Below are 18,578 nucleotides of genomic sequence, written 5' to 3' on the forward strand. Positions count from 1 at the left end.
AAGTTTCTTTTCTTATTTCACGTTTAAGACCGAGGTGTGCTAGAAATCACATATGAACTGGTATAATTCGGTAAATAGTGCACGTCTATTCCCCCTCCGGCCTGTGAGTGACCAGAAGAGGGCTTTTTAACGTCAGTCAATTTGCAGTGACACCATGTAGATAGATCTCTACTAAGTTCTTGGTGGTTCTAAGATGAATGTTTCGGCCAGTTTACTCTGTCCTTCATCGGGAGACTGTAAGAGTCCAATAATAAATGTACTCACGTTGTGTTTACTCCGTAGTCAGAAATGAAGATGGAGGTTCCAATAATCACAACAACAACAGGGATTCCTAAATGAAAAAATCAACGGAAAACATTTTTTTTTTTAACAACTCCCCCAGACTGGAGCATAAATGGCACTGGACAAGCTCGGTAATTACTCAAAATTTATATTAGCATACAAATTTACTTGGTATTGAGCAATGGAGAGCTGTTGAAAGTATACAAGATTGTGAGGAAAGACTCCCTCTGATGTAACATAATTTTTGAGAAAGAGGTAATTTCTCACTCAAATATATCAGGCATCTGAAAGCACACAAATTTGTGCAACAAAGTTTTGGGTGGTTTTTTTTCAATATTTTTTTGCAATCTTAATGACCAACTGAGCTCAAATTTTCACAGGTTTGTTATTTTATACATAATGTTGGGATACACTTAGTGAGAATAACTGGTCTTTGACAAATAAAAAATGTGTCCAGAGTGCCTTTAAACGGGCAGCACAAATTTATCATGTTTTTGGAATGAGCATCTTTCATGCAACATTAGTTATAATAAAAAATAATAATATTGGAGTCTTGGGGCCATGTCACACAGGCAATTTACAGACAATAAGTTCCAGACAATCTCCATGAAGGAAAGGCATTCACATTTTAATATTCAAATCTTTTTCTTTGGGATTGTAAGGCATTGTTTTGAATAATTACTCCTGTGCTACCAAAGTGTTCCAATTGCATGCACTGCAGTTGGTTGCCTCCAAGTTGCAAGAAAAAGTTGCCTCATGATCACAGAGCTGCTTAAGCACAAAATTTTGCTTAAGCAAAAAAATCCTGGCATAATAAAATCAGATTACCGGCCAAGACTCCACTAAATTTTTATGCTAAGTAAACAACAGCTAAATACCAGTCACAAGCAATGCATATGTCATGAAATTTTGGCGAGTAACATGTGTAAAATAAGCGAGCTATTTTCATGCTTAAGCAAATTGTTTGCTTAAGTGGCTCTATGAAATTGGCCCCATGTGACAAGGTCGTATAGTTGCACTGAGGCACTGCTACCTTTGAAACACATCGTCTTGCTCAGGCAACCGCTAAGCGACAGCTGAGAAAGGATTGGGAATGAGAAAGACATCTCCATGGTCCAACCCTCCGTTTAACTACAACCTGTGACATCTGCTAGAGGGTATGTGGCTCACAGATCGGACTTCTGAGTCATCGACGGAGGCACCAACTATCTCAACCCTAATAACTTTGTTTAACTGTGGAGAACATCTTCCTTGACATTGAGGGACTATTGTCTATTGTTATTATAGCTCACATATAGCGGACTTATTTGTGCTATTGGATGTGTAATAAAATAAATACTGATTATCAACATACCCCATCCGACAGCAAAGTAGACCCACAAGCGTGATTTCTCGCTCTCGAACACGGAGATGACCTGGCGATAGAGGTGGATTCCCTCCACCAGCATCCAGCTGAACATGGACATGAAGAAAAAATGAAGGGCGATGGTGATCACCTTGCACAATACCTGCAACGAATAAAAAAAAAACACACAAAAAAAACATGATAGCAAACAGACCCCTTGCATAATGCGAAACGCTACACCAACGTGCAACTTTTCACGTACAAAGAACAACTATCGTCCAAACATTTGCCTCCTTTGACACCAGGTCACGGCACTAATGTTCTTGAGCAAAATGCTTTAAATTGCTTCTCATCACCCAGAGGTTTAAATGCACGAAGGTTGACATTGTGTATGAAAAAACCTCTGGAGTGTCGCCGCAACAGCCAAGGGTGGTTTACTCCCCAAGTAACTAAGAAAGATTACATGAATGTTGTTGGCCCAACGAAGAAGGCACATGTAAAGAGAATTGACTCCCTCTGAAGTAACGCAGTCATTGAGAAAAAGGTAATTTGTCACTCAAATATCAAAAGACTTCGGGCCTGAAGCCTTTAATTATACATCATTAAGCACACAATTTTGTTTAAAAAGGGTGTTTTTTTTCTTTCATTATTTTTTTGCAACTTCGATGACTAATGAAGTCAACATTTTCACAGATTTTGTTATTTTATGCAGATGTTGTGATCTACTGTTGCTTGACAATGACCAAACATATCCAGTGCCTGCATTAAGCATAAATACCAAACGCAGGAGTTCAATCAAACTCAAAGTTGACCTAATTCTCCACCCAATGCCTTTTTTTTTTTTTTTTTTTTTTTTTTACAGTTGTTCATGTGCAGTGCTTTCCAGACCTGATTAGGGACTGTTCTGTGATTTAGATGTTTTTGTGCAATTCTGGGTCTTTTGCCTTGTGACCTTTGGGGTCTTATGTCGTTTGTGCATTTTAATGTTTTTTTTCTTTTTAAGTTGTATTACATGTCACTGCCTTTTTGTTGTATTAACTGACAAATTGTAAACAAAGACCGGAATTCAGTTTTTTTTTACTGCCAGTGTATTTTTGTAAAATATTTTTGAATAAATAAACCATTAATGACTCTATCAGAATTATTCTTTACTTACTTCATTATCAGTTGCCCCGATACCAAGCACAAAGATGGTCAACGCAACAAGGGTGACGCTCATAAGGTGAATGTGGATAATAATGCGTTCTGATGACAATGACGACCTGTGCAGGATAGGTTTAAAGGAACGTTACAATACAATACGTTACAATACAACTTTATTGTTCCTGCATGGGAAATTCCTTTGGCCGTATTGCTCACATGTAAAAAGAATTGGTAAGAAACAAAACTCGTGAAGATCACAGATTTACGTAAAACTAACAAGGTCTAATGATGATGATAGTAGCAAACATCCCTTAAATGTTTCTGTCTGAAATGTCATACTTAATGAGAAATAAATAATCTAATTTGGAGTTTATCGCTCAGTGAGCGTTTTATTCATTTTTTTTTTGGCATTGCTGCAGTGCAAAATTTTAAACCAGTTTGTCACTATTCTCTTGTGAGCCAGATGGCCGATCAATTACAAACTTTTACAAGTTTGTCAGTTTACGTATATGATGGATTACATAAAGTGCTTACACTGCCAGCGACTGTTTTGCCAGCAAAAACAATTCTGTAATGTTCCTTTTTTCAGAAAAGTAACAAACATCATTGAAAATGCAATTCATTGTCTATTTTTCAATAAAAGAAATACTCAACAACCTGGACAAATTGCCTTTTGATTTTTTTTTCAGGGATTTTAAGAACTCTAAAATATCTAACAGAGGTTTGCGGTAACACCATGTGAAAGTTCTTTTGAGTAGTGCCGGTTCTGGAAAGAACCAAGGGTTAAATACTTTTAAATATGTAGTTTACTTCAATTGAAATAAGCATTGGGGGGGGGGTGTCATTCAAATGGCAGTTCGTTGACTTTTACTAACCAAGCTAATCCGTATCAATAGTACTTAGGCGCATGCAGCATCAGAGTCCAGCTTTCTCCAGAAGACGATAAGAGCATACTGATCGAAACATCTAGTTAAAACAACAGTTCTTTTCAGAACCACCCCCCCAACTCACTCAGATAGAGTCATTACGTGGTGTTACTGCAAACTTTTTTCGATATCGTATATCCACCATGCAAAGTTTTGAATCCAACTCGACTTTTACTAAGCTTTGTATGAAAGTATTTTTCAAGCCTTTAGCTACCGGGCAATCTCGGTAGTCTTAGTTGGTGAGACACTGCTCTGGGGCTGCTAGGGTCATGGGTTCGAATCCCACTCGAGTTATATGCAACAAGGAGGTGCTAATCAGCTGTATGCAGGATAAAGTTGTTTGGCGTGTCAGCCATAGAGCCCGACTCAACGCGACAACTTGGGTCAACTGAGTGAGTGAGTGAGTATAGTATGCATGTGATAGTTTTTCACAAGACTCGGCGAAGTACTGAGTATACAGTGCTAACACACATCGGTGTATGGGTAAAAAAACAAAATTAATAAATAAGAATCAAACAAACAGGTGTTTATGATTACTCACTTGAGGTATAACAGGAGTCCTAGAGCCACAATCAATGCAGCAATCGACACGTAGCATCCAACCTGAGAAATGGTGTCGAGTGCTGTGGTATCCTTCGGTGGCTAAAGGGTCAAAGTTTAATACATAATTGCTTTGTTATTTACTATTAAATTAATATTTTAGAACATTTCAAAAGTCGTGGCCAGAAGCTGAAATTTAATTTGAATGACAATACTAGAAAATAAAGGTAAGAATTAAAATTGAAAGGCACAAAAGCCACTTTACCGAATTAAATCAAATCAAATTAAATCGAATCAATCATATCAACCCCTTATGAGACTTGATTTATTGTTAAGCTCTTCAAATTGATTTGGCTAAACATACTCAGGATACAAATAAAACTTGGTGTTTGGGCCAATGAAGAAAATAACAAGTTTAGCGTCCTGCCTTTTTGACTTTTGCAAAACGGCCGCAAAACACATTTTATAAGACAACCAGGTTGGCAGTTTGAGATTATTAAAATATATCTTTTTGTATCCCCAAGGCGATACATCCACAGTTTAAACAGTTTATACATCCAGATCCATTTATCTATTTGTATTTTTTTATGCCAATGCAAAGCGTATTAAAAGTAAATCTTAAAAGTACATGTAAAACTCACTGAATCACCGAGCCACATCAGAATACCAAAGTTAGTCATGTGGTCACAGTTGCAGACCGTAGCGTGGGTTGAGGAAGCAAGCGCATCCTTTGTACATCCTGCGTCACTCCAGTTCCCGGCAGTCTTACTACTGTCCCCATCACTGCGGACAAATAAGAATAATTAAAACGGCATTTACATGTATGAAGCTCATTCTAAAGCGCCTTGAATGTCTTTTTAGGTGGATTTTGCCACTATATCAGGCCTGTCAGGGAAGTTGTGTTAATTATTGACAAAGAAACCTCATTCACAATGAGCAAGCAAGTTTCTAGCCTCTGCCAATCAATAAATGCGCCTTATTTTTGACCGCGCGAGGGCGCTATAAATAGTATTTTTATCACTTCCGGGGGTATACGCGATTCGCCCTGCACAGATTAATAGGCGTTCTGTCACTTTTGTTGCGCCGTACTTTCAATTTGCTTTAGAGGTGGATTATAACGGCTCCTTTAAAAGTTGTATTGTCCGTGATGGATCAGATGTCTGTGGTGGTAATGTGTTCCAATCTTTAATAGCTGTTTTGGGTATGAATGAATATAACCCCGGAAGTGATTGAGAGCGCCCTCACGCGGTCAAAAATATGGCCCATTATCAATTACGTAACTTTAAGAAGAATCAAACGGTACCTGGATATTAAGGATACTCTCCATCATGTTGTCAGAGCTTTAGTCCTCTCTTGTATTGACTATGGCAATCTCCTTTTATTTGGTGCAACGTCATATGAATTGGACAGAGTTCAAAGATTACAAAATAGTCCAGCTTGTTTAACATGTTCCACACCCTTGAGGGAACATATTAGTGTACCCCATCACTTAGGGAACTTCATTGGCTACAAATTAGACAACGAATCCATTTTAAGATTGCTCTTCGCGTTTTTAAATGCTTTAACAAAACTACACATCATTATATTACCACTTTACTGTCACTTTACACTCCTCCACGATTTCTTCGGTCCAAACTTGACATCACTCGCTTGAATGTTCCCCGAGCAAACAAAATTCTAGATCAAAAGGCTTTCAGTGTGGCTGAGCCAATGATTTGGAACGATCTCCCAACTGCCATTAGGGAATCTAATACTCTATCTGCTTTTCGTAAAGTCACCTTTTCGTAAAGATTCACCTTTTTCCAAGTTAATTTCTTTCTAGTGTGCTATGATCTTGATGGAATAGCGCCTTATAAGTTTTAATTGTTATGTTATGTTTTGTTATAAAAAGTTAAAAAGAAAACGTGGAAACCTATCTCTGTGTATAAAACCACATGTTGCAAGTGTCAAGGAAATGGAGCCGCGGTGTGCAGCACTTGCCATATGGATCAGTCTATACATACATCTCTAGTTATTGTTATTATTATTATTCTAATTCTTTTATACTTACGAAGAAAGTACCGGTTCCCAGAAGTTACACTTTGGTTTTTCCTCTTTTGTAGGCTGTTTAAAGAAATTAGCAGAATATTTTGATTATACAGTATGATAATGAATTTTATTTAAAAGGATTTGGGTATTTTTGTAACACAAAACACAATGTACACAGATTTACATTAAACTTTAACTGTTTGAAGATAATAATGGTGGAAAGCTGAGGTGTTGTAGCTTTAGAAATAAGTAAAACAATGTCACAAAAATACATTTTTCCTGCTAAATTTCGTCTCCTAAGACAAGTTTTCTTTTTGTAACTTGTTTTATTAAGTTCTCAAAAACTGCAGCACCTCAGCTAGTAACTTTTTAATGGAAGCTTTCAACTATCATAATCTTAAAACTGTTCAAGTTAGATGTAAATCTGTGGACATTGTGTTTTGTGTTCTACAAAAGAATCATGAATTGACCCAATTCAATTGACGTCGAAAAATCTTGGCCATGCCATGGAAGTCAAACTATCTATGTTGCGGTGAGCATTTTAGGCAGTGCAAACGGTTAGCCGCGAGCCATATCTTCACTTCGACAACGTTGGCTACAGCTCTGGCTAGATCAGCGCATCTGCCAGTGTTGGCGAATGCGAAGCGAATTTGATGTGAATTTGACGTAACAACTATCCTTTCGCAGCGATATTCGCAAGTGATTTGAATGAAGCTGAACTGCTGCGAATGTTCGTTGCGATTTTTGTGACGTCAACATTCGCTTCTCAATCGCATTTGCAGGAAGTGTGAACCAGGCTTAAGTCTCAAAATAGAAGACCATTGGCAGTTATTTAGTCAAGCGGGACATCAGTACAAGGGCAGTCTTGCTACTGTGGGCAGCACACCAGGGCCCAATTTCATAGAGCTGCTAAGCACAAAAAATTGCTTAGCATAAAATTGATAACAACAAGATTACCAACCAAATTTCTATACATGTTGCATATTGCTTGTTACTAGTAGTCAGCTGTTGTATGCTTATCCTGAAAATCAGGTGAAAATCTGGTTGGTAGTCCTGTTTTTATCAAGAAAGAAATTTCAAGTTAAGTAAATTTTTGTGCTTAGAGCTCTATGAGATTGGGCCCATATCTTGTCACCTACCCCTAGCAATTCAACGCTGATTGACTCACCAAAATTTGCACACATTTTACAACAAATAAAGCCATAAAGTTAGCAGGAAAAGATTTGTTAAACCAAAAGTAAACTGGTTAATGGTGTTCATCATAATAAATTTATAAAGTGCTTGTTTCCAATGTTTGTAATCCAAGATGGCGATCACTGACGCCATATACAATTCATCTGTAATAATAATAATAACAACATTACTAATAGGTTAGACTTTTTCAGCAATACACTACACTGCTTGCTCACCTCTAAATGCCCCAGTTTAAAGGAAAGGGGTACCGACTGAGGTTTACCATCCGCAACCACCTGAATTGACAAAACACTGCTAGCGAGTCGTTTGTTTCCCGGTGTCTGGTCCTCAACATCTTCTTTGACCAACAATTCCTCAATGCTGTTGAACTTGAGTACCACCACGACCAAACTGCTATTCGCTGTAAAGAATACAGACAAACAAATTGCACTAAATAACAATTCAGCTTACCAGAGAATTTCTGGATACTTGAAAGAAGTTATTAGTAGGCCAGATAGTAAAGGCATTTCCAAGATACTTACCAGGGAATTTTTATAATAATAATAATAATAATTTGGGGGGCTAATCGTCCTTACTCGCAGCTAAGAGCTGAATTGCGAAGGACGCGGCTACAACGTGTTCGAGAAGCAGGCATGCAAGGGTGCATTCAGCTGCCAGCCACATCAACCCATTATGACCACGGAGCACAGCCAAGATCGAAAGTGTTTGATTTTTTCCCGAGGGAGGAAAACCGGATAGTCTGGAAAACCCTCGTGGCACAGCAGAGAACCAACGCACAACTCAACTCACATATGGCCCCGACCAGGAATCGAACCGGGGTCACCTTGGTGAGAGGCAAGCGCTTTACGCACAAGCCAAACGTGCCACCCGATAAGTGTGAGGGAATTTTATATATACCTACCGAGGAATTTCTGGATAGTTGTGAGGGAATGTTCTAGATATCCAGGAATTTCTGGATAGTTGTGAGGGAATTTTCTAGATCATTATCCAGGAATTTCTGGATAGTTGTGAGGGAATTTTCTAGATATCCAGGAATTTCTGGATAGTTGTGAGGGAATTTTCTAGATCATTATCCAGGAATTTCTGGATAGTTGTGAGTGAATTTTCTAGATCATTATCCAGGAATTTCTGGATAGTTGTGAGGGAATTTTCTAGATCATTATCCAGGAATTTCTGGATAGTTGTGAGGGAAATTTCTAGATACTTATCCAGGAATTTCTGGATAGTTGTGAGGGAACTTTCTAGATTGTTGTGAGGGAATTTCTGCATACTTGTGGAAGGCATTTTCTAGATACTTATCTGGGAATTTAGGATACTTGTGAATGCATTTGGTAGATATTTGTGAGGGAATTTCTGGATACTTGTGAAGACATTTTCTAGATACTTAAAGGGAAGGTACACGTTTGGTAATTACTCAAAACAAATATTAACTTAAAAACTGACTTGGTACAAGCATTGGAGAGCTGTTGATAGTATAAAACATTGTGGGAAACGACTCCCTCTGAAGTAACGTAGTTTTTGAGAGAGAGAGGTAATTTCTCACTAAAATAATAAAAGACTTCTAGCTAGAAGTCTTTTATTCCTATCTCAAAGCACACAAATTCGTCCAACAATTTCTTAACACTGAAAACAGTCTTACACTTACCTGGCAAAGCCTTTATGGCACCGTTTTCTTCAAACTGGGTATTGGCTATAGTGATTTCAGTCGCCACTCCAGATGAGTCATCTTTACTGTCAAAAGTTGTTGAGTAACCGCTATCTTTAACTTCCGCTTTCCCCCTTAAGGCAATAACTCCATCTGAAAATAACAGACAACAAACAAGGTCAGTTACCTGGATCTTGGTGGCTGTGGCTCAACTACGGCTAGAGCTGGATTGCTGGGTCATCATGTGTTGAAAAAAGCCCCTTTCACAAAAGAGCACAAATCCAACTTGCCCTTGCCAGATAGATGCAAATATAAAGGATGTAAACAAGCACTTACTCAGGTTGTCCTCAGCAACTACTATGTCCGAAGCGTTTCCGTGATCGATTAAAGCTATGCCAACTTCGATTGCCACAGTTTCAATTGAAGACACAATCCCCAACGGTCCTGCCACAGTCTCCTACAGTCAAGGTGGAGGAAAACAAAGAAAAATTGTGCAACTTTTCGGTACTTTTTGTCCCTTAAGCCCCTTTCACACGAGCGCTGCAAACGCGGGTCCCTGGTTAAGGGCGCCAGCCGTCTGTCACCTTTACCGCGTGCGATTTTTTAGCGAGCATTCACACGACACGCACATGTAAACATACGTCCCTTGTTTGGGTAGGCCTACTGCATGGTCAAAAGTCTACAAGCAAGAGGTTTGAGTTAAAACAAAAACCTTACAGTTAAAAGGAATAAAATAAATCAGTTTCATTGAAATCGATTGAGTCACATAAAATGTAGAATATTTTAAAAACATTTGCGATAACGTAACTCTCATCCCGGCGGCCGGCGGGAAGGGGGTTATGTTTTCGAAGCTAAAAAAAGAAAAACACAAAATTACACGATTCAAATTGCTTTTTGGACGTTAAAAATGCTACATTGTTAAATGGAAATGCCTTTTAGATAGGAAATTATTGTTGAGACATACCAAATAATGAATTAAAAACATCGAAAAGCTTAGCCAAATGACGTATTCTGCTTGCGATTGAACGATGTTTTTGCTTCAAGGTTTGAGCTTGTCTTGAAATGCAGCGATCCAGCAACGTCGAGTCATGTTCGAGTCGAAGAAAAACACAAAATTCCACGATTCAAATAGATTTTTGGACGTTAAAAAAGCTACATTGTTGAATGAAAATGTTTTTTAGAGATGGAATTATTGATGAGACATAACAAATGGTCAATTAAAACATCGAAAAGCTTTGCCTAATGACGTATTCTGCTTCCGATTGAACGATGTTCTAGCATCCGGCCACAAAACCCACCAGCCAAACAGATCGTAGTCCAGCGTTGAGCAGATATACATACATGTACATGTATATGCATGCTATAGTTCGCCCATTTCTTCCTCCATAGTTCGTCACGTGTCGACGCAGCGGTCCCTCGTTATGATCGCAGGCATTCGGTTCAGACGATGGCTCCCCGTGATTATAACATCGATGCGATTTTTTGGAGGAGATCTCGATGTGTGTTATGAACAACACGGGACCCAGGTAATTTCGTAACATAGATAGCATTCACACGACGTGGATTTGCGATTTCATAACATCGATGTTATGAAATCGCACAAGATCCTCGTTTGCAGCGCTCGTGTGAATGGGCCTTTACACGGTTTGGAGATAATGATGGTTGAAATTTTCCCTAAAAAAATTTTCTTGCTGAGGTGCTGTATAGTTTCTGAGAAATGAGTAAAACAATGTCACACAATGTATTGTAATGCTAAAATAATTTGTGTAACTTTTTTTTACCCATTTCTTAAAGACTAAAGCATCTCAGCAAGTAATTTTAAAAGGGAAGCTTTCTACCATCATTATTTTTAAACCGTGTAAGTTAAATAAAAACTTACGGACATTATGTTTTGTGTCCTACAGAAAGTACCCCAAACAAATTTTGATGGTCAAAGGGGACTGATCAATACAATGTGACCACTGTGGCGATGCATGCCGAGACAGTGTTATGTATATCACCAACAGCCGAATTCACGAAATGCTGGGATTAATCCTATCTCAAGTTAGGTCGAGTAACTTGACCTAACTTAAGATGGGTTTAATGCGTCCTAACGTCTTCGTATATGAAACTTAACCCGATCTTAGTCCTAAAACTAATCCTAAGTTAGGACGAGTTTGGTGAAATCGATGGCTGGGCCCAAACTATAGAGCTGCTTGAGCAGAAAATATTGCCTAAAAGTTTTCTGCTTGGCAGAAACAAGCGGGATACCATTCAAAAAAGTTGTACATGTGACATGGCTGTTTGGCTGGTAACCTTAAAGCCATTGGACCCTTTCGGTAAACAGTATTGTCCAAGGCCCACACTTCGTGTATCACAACTTCTATATCAAATAACAAACCTGTGAAAATTTGGGCTTAATCGGTCATCGGAGTCGGGAGAAAATAATGGGAAAACCCACCCTTGTATCCGCGCATTTCGCCGTGTCATGACATGTGTTTAAAATAAATCCGTAATTCTCATTAACGAGAATTGATATTGTTTTACTGTTTTCTCAAAAAGTAAAGCATTTCATGCAATAATATTTCAAGAGAAGTATTTCACCACTACCTTCTGTAAACCCTGTAAGTTAGTTGTAAATCTGTGAACTACCGAAAGTGTCCAATGGCTTTAATCTGGTAAGCATAACTTTGTCGTGATTAACCAATTTTTGTGCTATAAGCAGCTCCATAAAATTGAGGCCCTACTTAACATTTATTTCACACTGTTTACGAAATTGATTGGGCTATTTTTTTTTAGCGGCAGCTCTATAAACTTGATGAGCCCTAAAAGCCAAGAACATGTACACTGGGGAAGATTTAGGCCACCCTGCCAAATAGGGTGTGTAAGCTTCGGTCAGTGGATAATTAACGAATTCACAAGTTCAGTCCAGCCAAAACGGTGCAGCTGTTCTGACCAAGTTGAAAACCGAGTTGTTTGGCTCAGGAAGGCAGTTGATGCATAGTTCTTGCACGAATTGTTGCAGTCTGTGAATTTTGAACCACAAAAACTTGTTTCTCGTAAGGTTGGCCAGATAATAAAAATAATAATAGTGGCTTCTTATATAGGTAAAGCATCCGTCACTCAGTGACACTCCTGGCGCTACAACGTACAGCATTTCCTGCAATGTATATGGGACTACGTTTGAATTATGAGACTAATTCTTTTACATAGCAGTAAGCATCGTGTATAATTGTTTACAAGTTGCTGTGGTGCAATATGTAATATCAAAGTCTTTTATAGCACACGTATCTAGCGAACAAGCTACTCGAGGCGCTGAGTATAAAGATTGGTTATTGCAGTGATGAATTCTGAGACCCAATTATGCAGCACCTTAATTGTTTACAAGGTGGTATCATATGGCGTATACAGCAGCCACAGCAGAGAACACCGGGGCGAACCCCTTCTCTTTTCGATAAGTGAACTGGGTTCTTTTACCAGCGTTACACAACACATGGGACCAACGGTTTTATGCCCCATCAGGACGAAGCAATGGTTAAGTGTCTCGCTTAAGGACACAAGGGTCACGGCTGGGGATTTGAACCCACACTCTGCTGATCAGAAACACCAGAGTTTGAATTCGGTGCTCTTAACCGCTGGGCCATGACATTTCCACAATATGCTTCCAATCAAGATATGTCCCTGGTTACCATTTGAATGTCTTTCCAAGCTTCCTCTCGGTCACTATCAAGCACCAGGCTGCCAACAGCTAAAAAGTCCTGCATTGGAAGTGAACGTACAATGAAAACGCTTCATAAAACCTCAATATAATTCAAAGTCTAATCAGTCAACGGTAGGATTGGGAACTTTGCACGGTGGAGAATACAAGCTAGTAAGCTCTGCAGATTGTACATGAGTAGTTGGATTTGAAACTTTGCACGGTGGAGATACAATCTATGGTAAGGTTTGCAGTAACACCATGTACATGAAAAGGATTTGAAACTTTGCATGGTGGAGATACAATCTAGTAAGGTTTGCAGTAACACCATGTACATGTTGAGTAGGATTTGAAACTTTGAAATCATTGAACAATTATAATTCGTTGCATTTATTTTACTTTTTGACCAAAAATTGTGATGGTTTTTGGCCGAAAAGGTATTTATGAATGAGAATAAAAGTGTGTTGAATCGATTTTCAACTAGTGGTTTAAACCCCCAGAGGCCTGGTTCTTGATAATTTATCTTGACTTCGTCTCGGTTGAACACCTCATCACTACACATTGATTCCCTTATTCAAGTTCCAATAGATAAAATCCTAATGAATGTGGGGGGAAATTACGAGTCTGCAACCTCAAGTTAACATAATATGAAATGCCATTTCATGTGATACCCTTTTGGGTGTAATGTTGCCCTGGTCTTAGACTTGGTGCCCCTTCAAAAAGTTCCTATAGACCTTTAGATTTTTTAATAGAACTGCCCTTTGCAAAATGAAAATGGCCTTGCCCTCTCAAAGATACAACTCCAGACCTGGAACTTACTAGCATAAGTAGACAACAACATTGTTTACTTTCAGCTCCAGACAACTCAATGATTACTAATTAGCTAAATATAAAATCCACAAATAAAAATTTTTTCTCAGATTCAATATGTTCAGAATCAAAAGCAGTGAACATTAAAGGCCCTGTCCGAAACAGCAACTTCGGCTACAGCTACGGCTAGATCGCCCGCGTCTGCCTTTTCTTCAACACAGGCAGACACGCTGATCCAGTCGTAGCTGTAGCCAAAGTCGCTTTTTCAGACACAGCCTAACTTACTTGAAGGAGATCTTCGTCCAGCTCGTTGTTTTCGGATACGAAGGAATCCTCATTTTCAGAGACGGCAATCATGAAATTCCAGCTGCCTTCGAGGATCTTCCTCTGGAGCTCTTTATTCTCGGTGGTATTAGCGACAGTGGTGATATTGCGAATGACATCCAGGCCGGACTTAATGACGTCCGTGGTTATGTTAATGTGGGCGGAAGATGCTACACCTTCGGATAGGTCGGCAGGCAAAATCAGCGTGGTCAGAGATTCTTTCACCTGCCAAAAAGATTAAACAAACTTTCACTCGTTGTTATAAAAAAATTAAAAAATTGCGATAGTAACATCCTTTAAAAAAAAGTGATTATCCCTTGGTCCAATTTCCTAAAAGAACATTACAGAATTGCTTTTTGCTAACAAAACAGTTGCTGACAGTGTAAGCACTTTAAGTTATCCAACATAATACATGAACTAACAAACCTGTAGAAGTTTGAAATTATCGGCCATCTGGATCATGAGAAAAAAGTGAAAACCGATTACACATTTCGCATGACATCGGTTAAAAACAAAATGAACGAATCGCTCACTGAGCAATAAACTCCAACGGGAAATTAGTTTTTGTTATTTCTCATCAAATATGAAATTTCATGCAGAAATATTTCAAGAGATGTTTTCTACTATCATCATCTCTAGGCAATGTAAGTTTTATGTAAATATGTGATCTTAGACAAAAAAAAATTCTTGCCAGATCTGTAATGTTCCTTTAAAACGCAGAAATTATTTCTTCCCTGAATTTGGTTACCAGCCAAATTTCATCAAATTGACATTGTTGCCACTGGTTCCCAGCTCGTTTTTTGGCTTGTTAATGCAATTTTCTTAGCAGTACTTTCTGTAAAAAAAAGAATAGCTGTTTAAAACTGCATACCAACCAAAGGGACCAATGGGTATAAGTTCAAAATAAAATACTTTGTGGCATGATATTTTGACCCTAGCACAGTCTTTTCACAAAGAGTTAGGACTCGTCTTATCTCGAGTTAGGACGAGTAACGCTTCCTAACTTACGATTAATCTTAAGGTCTGCATGCTGCAGTGCAGGGTTGGGACTCGTCCTAAGTCCTAAGATTAGTCTTAAGTTAGGAAGAGTTTTGCTTCAAGCAAAATTTCTGAAAAACGCGGGGTCAAATAAACCTGCGCCACAAAGGAATCGTGACATCAGTGGCGGCTATTTGGTGTGGAAAATAGCGCCCTCAGTTTGCCAAAGCTGGAGAACTGTGTTCAACCCAATTAGAGGAATATCATCACTGGCGTCAAGAGGTTATGTAATAGATAAGCCGTTCTTGACTTAAGTTATTCATTACTAAATGCAAATTTTTAGAGTAAATTGGTTATTAACCGGTATCTCCGATGTCTATTTGGCCATAAAAAGGTAATAGTTGTAATTATTGAGATCCTCCTTTATTGGCTCTTTAACTTGCTTAAAATTTTAACCTCTGTAAAGCCCCTCAGGACTATTTTGGGGCTAAAGGATTTGGGTACTTTTGCAAAATGTCCATAGATTTACATTAAACTTACAGGGTTTGATAGTGGAAAGCTTCCCTTCAAATATTACTTACTGAGGTGCTGTAGTTTTTGAGAAATGAGTAAAACAGTGTCATGAAAATACGTTTGTGAATGCTTAAAATAAATGAGTAAAACAATGTCATGAAAATACGATTGTGAATGCTTAAAATAATTTCCGTCTCAAAAACTACAACATCTCAAAAATTATTTTCATGACATTGTTGTACTCATTTCTCAAAAACTACAGCACCTCAGCAAGTAATATTTTTAGGGAAGCTTTCTACTATCATTATCTTCAAACTGTGTAAGTTTAGTGTAAATCTGTGCCCAGTTTTTTTTTTTTGTCCTACAAAAAGTACATACACCCTATAAGGGCGCTACAGTTTATAAAAGCCGTCCTCTTGTTATTATTATTATTAAGAAATTAATATTGATACTTATAAAGGCAATAAAAAAGGAAATAAACCCACTTCTTCATCTAGTGATGCAGTAACTTCATCGATCTTGTTAACGATTGGCACGATGAAAGTAGGGCTAGTTGTGGCTACTGGTGATGTGACACTTGCTGTAGTTGTAGGGCCTGCTGCAACTGTAGTAGTTTCGCTAGCTGTTAGGGTTGAAGGTATTGTACCAGTTTTAGTGGTTTGTTTATCTGTTTGCCCTTGTGTTGTTACTTTAGTACTGGCACCTGCATTACTCGTGGTGGCAGCGTTGGCTGCAGTGGTTCTCGCTGCAGTGGTCCCTGCTGCTGCAGTGGTCCCCACTGCTGCGGTGGTCCCCGCTGCTGAAGTGCTCCCCGCTGCTGCGGTGCTCCTTGCTGCTAAAGTGGTGTCGCCTGCTGTTGCTCCTGCAGTAGTCAATCCTGGAGTCTGTGCTTTGGTGGTCGGCACTGTTGTGATCGGTGCTGTCGTGATGGCCTCGGTCGTCAGAATGAGTGTTGTTGTTGGCTCAGCAGTGGTTGTCAGGTCTGCGGAATTAGGAGAATTAGTGGTTGATATTTGCTCCGTTGGTTGGGCGCTAGTTGGTGTGGCGGTAGGAGGTTGGGTGGTAGTTCGTTGGGTGCTAGTTTGTTTAGCCGTAGTACTCTCAATAGTACTTGGCACAGTGGTGGTTGGCTTTTCTGTTGTGGTTATCTCTGGATAAGCCATTAATGAAGAAATATTGGTTAATATAGTTGCTATGCACATGTCAATAACAACTTCTAGTGTATTTTTTAGTACTGTAATGGCCAGACAGTGAGGTTCGTTGGCGAGGGTGTGTTTGCTATTAAACTATTTGTGTGGCGTCACTCTATTGTCAAAAGTGTACATACCGTTTGTGAATCTTAACTTACCTGTAACCGAATCTACAGTTGAGTGTAGATTCATTAAAAACTAAATTAAATAGTTCAACTTGAAAATTACTGTCTTTCCAAACTGAAAGACAGCATAAAGTGCAACCAAACATAGCTACAAAATATGTTATCTATCAATTCACAAAAAAACATTTTCCAGTCTAGAAAAGTCACTTAAAGGACAAAAAACACAATTTCCACAGATTTACATTAAAGGCAGTGAACACTATTGGTAATTGTCAAAGACTAGCCTTCACAGTTGGTGTATCTCAACATATGCATAAAATAACAAACCCGTGAAAATTTGAGCTCAATCGGTCGTCGAACTTGCGAGATAAAAATGAAAGAAAAAAACAGCCATGTCACACGACGTTGTGTGCGTTTAGATGGTTGATTTCGAGACCTCAAGTTCTAAATCTGAGGTCTTTAAATCAAATTCGTGGAAAATTACTTCTTTCTCGAAAACTATGCCACTTCAGAGGGAGCCATTTCTCACAATGTTTTATACCATCAATCTCTCCCCATTACTCATAACCAAGAAAGGTTTTATGCTAATAATTATTTTGCGTAATTACCAATAGTGTCCACTGCCTTTAAACTTACACAGTTTGAAGATAATGATGGTAGAAAGCTGATGAATAAAACAATGTCATGAAAATAATTTTCGTCTCAGTGATCATGTGACGAAAATTATTTTAGCATCTAAAAACGTATTTTCATGACATTGTTTTACTCATTTCTCAAAAACTACAGCACCTCAGCAACTAATATTTTAAGGTACGCTTTCTACTATCATTATCTTCAAACGGTGTAAGTTTGATGCAAATCTGTGGACATTGTGTTTTGTGTTACAAAAAGTACCCAAATCCTTTAATAACACAATTTATTGTTAGCTGAGCATAAGTGTAGATTCGTGAGTCGTGACTACAATGTACTCGCATTTGGTTCTATTCATAAATCAACACTTTCTCCTTAACATACATTCTTATAGTTTTTTTGTTGCTTGTAACTTATAATTTGGCTTACTTTCTGTATCTGTCGATGACTGCAACAAACTCCTCAAGGGATATGTAAGTTGAGTGTGTGGTGTGGCAAGTAGACAAAATTTAGTAGTGAGCTCCCCTTATAGGGTACGTTCGATAAGCTTCCCTGGGTCGACCCCGCAGTGCTCACTCGGGTGAGCCCCGGACAAGAGCTAATCGAACGATTACTATCGCCCTCACGTGGTGACGGCATGCACCTCACGTCACCCCCAAGTGACCCACTCCACAAGCAGGGCACTGGGGGCTGACCCGGGTGAGCCCCGCCAAAGCTATTCGAACGTACCGGGGCCGACCGGGGTCGACCCAGGGAAGCTAAACAAACGCACCCATAAAACTGGTCATTTGGCTTGTATCTACATGTAGCCCAGTCTTGAATAAGTCTATTAGTTGTGCTTCTCGTATACATATTAAAACTTTTGGTTTTTACCCATACACCAATGTGTGTTAGCACTGTACTCAGTACTTTCCCCCGAGTCCTGTGAAAAATATCACAGGCATATTACTCCGGTGGGATTCGAACCCAAGACCCTTGCAATTCTAGAGAAGTGTCTCACCAACTAGACTACCAATGTTGCCCGTTAGCTAGAGGCAGTTCGAATCCTAGTTTTGGCAGCAGGTACCGCAATGGTATATAATAGATAATTTGTTTTTACCCATACACCGATGTGTGCTTGGACTAATACAACTTTGTACATACTATTGTTTGCTTTTGGTTTTTATCTGTGGAAGTTATTTGGCTGAGTTATTGAGTATGGGTTATCGATTTAATTGGTCATTGAGTTT

The 18,578-nt window shown here is 38.8% G+C and overlaps 2 protein-coding genes across 2 annotated transcripts in view; both read right to left on the reverse strand.

The window, feature by feature from the left end:
* Nucleotides 1–227, reverse strand: part of LOC117294719 (adhesion G-protein coupled receptor D1-like) — a 27,342-nt gene extending 27,115 nt beyond the window's left edge. The window contains exon 1 of the mRNA XM_033777231.1: nt 216–227. Within this exon, the coding sequence (XP_033633122.1) occupies nt 216–227 (12 nt within the window). The remainder of the gene's footprint in view (nt 1–215) is intronic.
* A 37-nt stretch (nt 228–264) lies between these two features.
* LOC117295077 overlaps nt 265–18,578 on the reverse strand; it is a gene marked incomplete at its 3' end in the record, with an annotated part of 49,834 nt that continues 31,520 nt past the window's right edge. The window contains 12 exon segments of the mRNA XM_033777647.1: nt 265–331; nt 1,637–1,790; nt 2,784–2,889; nt 4,238–4,338; nt 4,878–5,019; nt 6,287–6,339; nt 7,674–7,858; nt 9,104–9,256; nt 9,440–9,560; nt 12,772–12,840; nt 13,875–14,138; nt 15,890–16,026. Coding sequence (XP_033633538.1) covers nt 265–331; nt 1,637–1,790; nt 2,784–2,889; nt 4,238–4,338; nt 4,878–5,019; nt 6,287–6,339; nt 7,674–7,858; nt 9,104–9,256; nt 9,440–9,560; nt 12,772–12,840; nt 13,875–14,138; nt 15,890–16,026 — 1,552 coding nt within the window.

This window comes from Asterias rubens, chromosome 9 (genome assembly GCF_902459465.1).
Source record: "Asterias rubens chromosome 9, eAstRub1.3, whole genome shotgun sequence".
Classification (NCBI taxonomy): domain Eukaryota; kingdom Metazoa; phylum Echinodermata; class Asteroidea; order Forcipulatida; family Asteriidae; genus Asterias; species Asterias rubens.